The following is a 7,759-nucleotide window of genomic DNA, read 5'->3' on the forward strand; positions in this document are numbered from 1 at the left end:
GTGCAAACTGCCAGAAGAGGGAGCCCATGTCAAATCACTGAACCAATGAGAGAAGCCGGTGAGAGAAGGAACAGACCCATTGCAGCAGGCTTACAAAAACGTCACCTCTTGCAGGCTAGCACCCTGTAGCCGTGATCACACACTCTCCACTGCCAGCTCCTCAGGTGCTACCCCAATCTTCTGTTTGGTTCTGTAAAATATCCTACCACTCAACCTTAAGCCCAGCACAGCTTGTTCCCTCTGTGGGGTCTAACTTCTTTCTCTCCTGTCTCTCATCCTGGCTTATGAAATTCTGGTCACCTTTCAGATCTCAGTCCAGCACTACCCACAGATTCCTTCTAGAACTCCAGTTTCCCACGCCCTTATCCAACCTAGTCCCTCTGCTACCCAGCAGTTACTGCAGTTACCAAAGAGCGTGGAGCAGATGGCTGTGCTCTACGTCCATCCTCTGTGAGATAAAGACCAAGTGTTTCTTTTTTCTATCTCTCCTCCTGGAGACTGGGTTTCTCTATGTAGTTTTGGCTGACCTAAGAGACTCATTATGTGGACCAGGCTTGGCCCTAACTACAGAGATCCACCTGTCCCTGCCTCCTGAGCTGGGATTAAATGTGTGTGCCACCATGCTCTACTCTCGTTTATTTTTAAAAGCAAATAATCTTCCAGTCTTTAAACGACAGAAATACTTAGTGAAAAAATGACTAACTGTAAATTTTTTAATATGTGCAATTTTTGCATTTCAATTATAATTCAATAAAGTGGCAATAAATCAATCATACATACACCCCCACACACACACCCAAAGCTTGCTTGTGCTGGGTGAGGTACATGTGACCCTAACTCAGTATCTCCTGAGAAGAGCCAGAACCAAACATCAAAGCATTTGGTTTCATAGATGATCTGACTAAATTTGAGCTTTTTATAGGAAAATTTATTTATTTCATGAACATAAAATCAATCATCAATCATGAGTAGTACCATGTGACTGTGGTTAATTCTGCCCTCTATCTCCCAAAGCAACCCATGAAAAAGCCTCAGAAAACATGACGTAAAACTGAGGCTTACAAAGCTCACAAATAAAACTATTATTACTATTCATATCCAAATTGAGGCAAGGGCTCTAAATAAAGCGACTGCTGCTATTTGGACATCGGTTACTGGACAAGGCAGCAGTAACATACAAGGCAGCACATTTTACAAAAGGATACTATCTACCCCATCCATTACCCCTCATGAGACACTGAGGGCCTCCCCGGGGCAGGAGGCTTGGGTGTTCAGCTGCCCTTCTTTAGTCACTAATGCAAAGACAACGTGCAGGAGAATGTGCCAGGCTGAGTCTGTCTATCAACAGGGTGGCAGAAAGGCTTTTAAATGGCTTAGTGCTTAGGTTTGAGGAGAGGATAAACTGTGGAAAGCAGTGGACAATGTGTATTTACATTAATATATAATGAGATATACAGGATGGCTAATAACTGGGAAATAAGAAATTTCTTTTAGGGGTGTGTGTGTGTGCGTGCGTGCACGCACGCGTATTCACCTTGGACAAGGTCTCCGTTCTGTAGCCAAGGCTAACCTTGAATTTATGACTCTTCTTCAGTTTTTGTTTCCCGAATATTTTCAACAAAATGTTTTGTTTTGCTTTGCTTTTGTAACAGGAAGGCATTAACATAGAGTTTCCTATAACAACAGAGATAGCAAAGGCCCAGAGGAAGAGAAATTCTGGTGAAAAACAAGAGTGGACCCACCATTTGCAAACAGCTCCAGAGAGAAGTAACAGTGTGTCTCCTGTCTACAAAGAAAACAGGGCTCCTGACGGTACAACCTCAGGGCAGGATGCTAGAAGAAGGGTGTTCCACAACTCATCTACTTGGCCTGATTTTTAAAACAAGAAAGACTTCCACAAAGCAACCACAGGCCAGGACTTGAAAAAAATCCCCAGGTGCTGGAGAGATGGCTTGGTGGTTAAAGAGTACTGGCTGCTTTAACAGAGGACCAGGGTTTGATTCCTGGTACCCACATGGCAGCTCACAACTGTCTACAATTCTTGTCCTCTTTTCCAGCCCCAGTAGATATACATACAGGCACAATGCCCAAACACATAAAATAAAAATAAATATTTTTAAAAGATTTATTTATTCATTTTATATGAGTACACTGTTGCTGTCTTCAGACACACCAGAAGAGGTCATAGGATCACATTACAGATGGTTATGAGCCACCATGTGGTTGCTGGGATTTGAAGAGCAGTTAGTGTTCCTAACCCCTGAGCCATCCCTCCAGTCCTCCCCCCCCACTGCTCCCCACTCCGCAAAATGTTTTTTTTCCCCAAAGAAAAGATAGCCAGAGACAATCTCTATTTTAATTATGATTTTGAAAGGCAGAATTCCTAGAAAACCCACTTTCAAATTTATAAGGGACAGAGAAGTGTATTCTCTACTAGACTGGCAGATGGGGAGGGATCCCTAAGGCCCCCTGCAGCAAATGCTGCTGTCCTTCCTGACACCACTGCTCTGAAGCCCACTGGCTGCAGACGCAGGAGAAGGGGGCCAGGGTCCACTGTATGATGTCCCACAAATCCTCCCATGCTTTAGATCCCTTCCTGTCCCCAGTGACAACAGCAGCGACAAAGGGGACTCATTAATGCTAGGGCCTAGAACAAGCATAAAGGCAGGAGCTGAGGGAGGGCTCTGGGAGAGTGTAGACAACACGCAGGTGTAGCCCCTGCACTACTACTGTCAGGCCAAGATGGGGAAGCAAACAGAACAGGAAGGGGCACGTTATAAATGCAAGCCTGTTGTACGCTGCTGTGTAACACATCTCATCACATCAGTGCCCTGTTTAACACCAGCACCAGGCATGAGAGCCACCTCACAGCAGCTGATTCTGGTGGGGCTAAGTAATGATAGGATCTGATAAAATCAAAACCCAACATTGCTAATATTCCTTAGAAAACAAACTAGGCTGGAGGGATGACCGGCTTGGTGGTTAAGAGCACTTGCTGCTCTTTCAGAGGACCTGGGTCAGGTCCCAGCACTCCTGTGTCAGCTCAAACCACCCTCCAATTCCAAGCGATCCAACACCCTCTTCTGGCCTCAATGAATGCCAGGCACACATGTGGTGCACATTCAAACATGCAGGCAACATAGTCAGACATATAAAACAGACATAATTAACTAAAAAAGAAAATTATATAGAAGACTTTAGATCCTTTATAATTCTAGAAGTACATAAACAACTTTGTTTAGGACAAATCCAAACGCCAATTACAGTGACTGACAAACTGTTCCAAAAAACTCAGCAATTCAGCCAGTCAGCCACAGTGCAAGCACTCATCAGCACATGACAGAAACTAGTAACTCCACACACAAGAAGGGCAGGAGGGCAGACCTCAGTTACTACAGTGTGAGCAGTCACAGCCTGAGAAGTAGTCATAGATGACAACAAAACAGACTGTGAAAATGGGACATGGACACAGACACACACACAGACACAGACACACACACACACACACACACACACACACACACACACACACAGGAGGGGGCAAATAAACAATGAAGGGAGAGTTCCATATTTGTAAAATGACAGTAAAAACCATTGTTTTATTTGAAATCATAAATTCAAATCCAGCAATGGCCAGTGATGTTGGAGCCTTCTGAAAAGACTCTAACACTAACAGAGCAGAGGAGATGGCCCTGCACCCTGCTGCTTTAACAGTAAACTCATCTCTTGATGTGACTCTAGGACAAAGGACCAAGGACGAACACACAGAGTCAAAAGCAAAAGCTGTAGTCCCACCAGTCCTGCATTGACTACTAACAAAACCAAGAACTTAATCCAGGTCCTGCTCAATGATGAGTTCAAATTCTACACCTAATTAATTTTGACTTTAAAGCTACAAGATGCCAACTAGACATGGATTATTAGTACAGCCTGCAGCTGACAGAACTTTTGCAGAAGTCTTTACAATGAAGCATCTACATGTGCAACTGTGTCCAAGGGAAGACAAAAAGAAGGAAGTAACAGCACCCACATGGCGGCTCACAACTATCTTAACTGCAGCTCTAGAAGATCCAAGCTCTCTTCTGGCCTTTGCACAACACATTTAGTGCACAGACAAACATGCACGCAAAACACCCATAAACATAACATACATTTTACAAAAGTCACACCATCGCAATGTTTGAAACTACTATAAAAAGTATGCCCCTGACAAAATATTAAAACAAACAAACAAACAAACAAACAAACAAACTTACCTTTGGTTTTTTGATCAGCAGCCTGAAAAAAAAAATCAGAAATTCTTTAGAAACAATTGTACAGAATGTCCATACTGATGAAGTTTATAAGCAGACTTTTAGTTATTTTAGGGTGTTTTTCTTAGTTTCTTTGAGACGTGGACTCTTGACTGTCCTGGAATTCACTGTGCAGACCAGACTGGACTCAAACTTACAAAGCTTTGCCTGCCTCTCTTTGTTTTTTATTTTATTTTAATCTTGGAGAGAGAGAGAGAGAGAGAGAGAGAGGGAGGGAGGGAGGGAGGGAGGGAGGGAGGGAGGGAGGGAGGGAGGAAGAGAGCGAGCGAGCGCACATGCATCTGCATCTTTGAGTGTTGGGACTAAGATTTTTAATTCTTCAAATGTTTACACCGAGCCTGTTATTCAGCTCATTCACTACTGACGACAAACCTGCTCTGACCACGACAGAGCTAAGTTAGTTACTGGCAAACATTTTTATGGACACCACCTAAACTTTCTATGTGCCAGTAGAAGGGATCCTTCCAACCTCATGGCTCAGTACAGAGATGAAAGCAAGGATGGGTGGTATAATTTGGTTATTTTACACAGTGAAAATGGAAATATGACTATAAGGTTTAAAGAACTCTAAAAAACAGATTTTATGTTTTTCACTGTTGAGTCATCTCTCCAGACTGGTTTATAGAACTTATTTATTTATAAGGATTTATAAAGAATATTTACTAAGACTGCAAAAATTATTTCTAGCTTTTCTAATACTGTCAGTTTCCTGGTTCTCCCTGATATCTCAGACAGGGTTGCTCTGGGCTGGGTACAGTCCATTCTCACGAGGCAGCACGAACACTCTGTAACATTAACTATACAGCCCCAGACACACGGCTTCAGCCCGGCTCTTTAGAGAAGGCCTTCTGAAGCTGGCCCTCTGCACTCGCTTCACTAGCCACGTATCCATGTGTACTAACTACAGACTCAGCATGTTGATTTAGAACAGTAACAGAATCGACCTTGGCCATGAGACAGCTACGGTAACGCAGACAGGACACCAGAGGACATGGAAGAAGGAATCCTAGCAAACCTTTTTCTGAGCACCTTCCTTCTTTTTCTTGTCTTCCTGCTTTTTCTTTTTCTTTTCTTCCATCAAACGTTCCTCTTCTTGTGTTTCCTGTTCTTTTACCCTATTAAATATTTAAGAAGCAGTGTTAGTATGATGACTACTTTAAAGACAATGAAGAAGTAAAGAAGCAACCAGGACTGGTGGCACAGGACTGTTTGGGAGGCTGAAGCAGGAGAATCACAAGGGTAGGCTGGAGTAGCCCACAGGATTAAGTTGGAGACCAGTCTGTGTAGGAGGGTGCTGCTACCATAGCTCAGTAGTGGAGTGCTTGCTTGCCTCTTTGTGAGAGGCCCTGGGTTTGAAACTCAACACTCAAGATACATGATAGGGACATTATTTGTACAGAAAGTCTTGAGCTAGACAATGTCATAAACAGGATAGAGCCACTCTGAGAGGATGTCAGAAATGGAGGGTCACCTCCAGTACTGTAGCAGTTGCCCTGCCTTTCTGACAAGTAGCTTAGCTGTCTCATTTGTTCTGCCCACAACCATGGAGAAACAAACTAGAGCAGGCCTTTGTACGAGGTCTACAGAATAAGGTACCATCAGAGTGTTGTCTCAGACTGCTATCACTAGGTGTTACCTATTAGAAATGGACACTTGTGATTTCTTATCTACCTTACCCAAAAAATCAGGCTCTTTAGAGGTGATTCCCATGTACACTCTAATTTCATGTTTGTTTGACAAAAGGATTATCTTTTTATACAGAACCCTCTTTAGCTGGAGAGCTATTACAAGATACTCGACTTGGAAGAATTCTGCTTTAAAAAACTCAAGACAGCCAACAGCTGGGCTGTTGAGCTAGAGCTAGCCCAAGTGGTGTGTGTCAGTGGTCACTATCTCCTGATAACCCACGCTCTCTCAATAGCACAGGCTTCGCCCTTCTCCTCCTCCTTGGTAGAGGGTACTGCAGGAAGAAGGGCCCTTGACAGTTGAAACTGTGGTGCTGTGAGGTCAGCATGTGGGGCTCCCAACAATGGCTATAGACAAGAGGCTTAGCACAAGCAACGTTAGCTCTGGCAGTCTGGCATCCCATCCAATGCCACTCTCCACAATGACCTTACTCCAGTCCTCCTTCTAGCCACCTACCCATGTCTCTCACAGGTCTCCCAATAAAGTGGCCCTCCTAACAGAAACACTGGGTTCCAGGCCTCCTGTACTGATACCCCACACACATACCTAGCCATCAACATGCCTGGGGCTCCTTTCCTGGGAGCACAAGCAACTGGCTGCGGGGCTTCTGGTTGTGACTGGCTTGCATTCTGCATGTGCTCTAGTTGAAGAGCTTCCTGATGCTCATTCAGCAAATCTGTGCACTGCTCTGTGAGTGTGCCAGCTTTCCAGTGGGGCTCCTTTCTTCGCTAGGGCTTCATCAGCTTGGGCTTCATGCCACTTTCTATAGTTAATTCTTTGTTTGCTTGTTTGTTGAGACAAGGTCTCAGTATGTGGCCCTGGCTGGCCTGGAATTCAGTATATAGACCAGACTGGTCTTAAACTCAGAGATTCCCCTGCCTCTGACTCCTGAGCACTAGAATAAAAGGCATGTGTCACCATGCCTAGTTTCCAGTTAATCCTAGTTAATCCTATTATCACTACTTATTTCTTGAATGAAATATACCCATCTATACCACTGTCAGGCTTCTATATCCTACTAGATAGACCTAGACTAACACAGGTGGACATTTTCAACAGCTAAACTAGAAGAATAATGAGCCTCAGCCAAGCATCGGTCACCCGTGCATAGATGTTGCTTTGTATTTAATAATTTTGCATTTATCAATGTATTTTACATGCAACTATCCATATAAGGAATTTCAAACTAGAGGCGGATTGTTCATAATAAAATACTATCATAATAAAACCAATTTAAATTGATATGGTGGAGGTATCTGTGAATATTCTTCCTTCAAAACAGTAACTATTCAGTCTGTGGCTTCTGATCAGAATTAACTTGGGAAGCTTAAAAACTTCCAAAACCAAGACTGCTGCAGCCCTTCTGGATGAAATCTTTCTGGACAGGACTCTGGCATTAGCAGTATTTAAAGCTTCCAGATAACTCCAGAATCTCTACATTTTATGAACTCTGAAAAATTACTATTCATGATCTACTCTCCAGGATTGTTTGCATGGTAAAAGATATATACACACTGAGCCGTTTGCAGCCATTTGCATGCACTGCATTCTAGCTGCAGGCAGTTCTGAGTCTGACCAGGTATGCTGCAACCAGGCAGCTTTAGTCACACATCTACAAAGAAAAGAAAACCACGTCACGTCAGCAGTGGCTGCTGCCTGCTGCCACAGTCAGGCTTTCTTAACTGACAGCACACTGAGACCCTTAAACTAAGCTCAGAGAGAAAACCTAAGGAAGCGGGGGGGGGGGGGGGGGGGGAGGG

At 43.8% G+C, this 7,759-nt stretch overlaps 1 protein-coding gene across 1 annotated transcript in view; it reads right to left on the bottom strand.

The window, feature by feature from the left end:
• The window catches only part of Tnrc6c (trinucleotide repeat containing adaptor 6C), a 64,747-nt gene extending 59,329 nt beyond the window's left edge, over positions 1-5,418 (bottom strand). Inside the window, exons 1-2 of the mRNA XM_028752783.1 lie at positions 5,329-5,418; positions 4,257-4,278 (exon numbers count right to left, since the gene is read on the bottom strand). Coding sequence (XP_028608616.1) covers positions 4,257-4,278; positions 5,329-5,391 — 85 coding nt within the window. The 5' untranslated portion in view covers positions 5,392-5,418. The remainder of the gene's footprint in view (positions 1-4,256; positions 4,279-5,328) is intronic.
• Between the last annotated feature and the right edge of the window lie 2,341 nt (positions 5,419-7,759).

This window comes from Grammomys surdaster, unplaced genomic scaffold (assembly GCF_004785775.1).
Source record: "Grammomys surdaster isolate TR1022 unplaced genomic scaffold, NIH_TR_1.0 125940, whole genome shotgun sequence".
NCBI classification, from domain to species: domain Eukaryota; kingdom Metazoa; phylum Chordata; class Mammalia; order Rodentia; family Muridae; genus Grammomys; species Grammomys surdaster.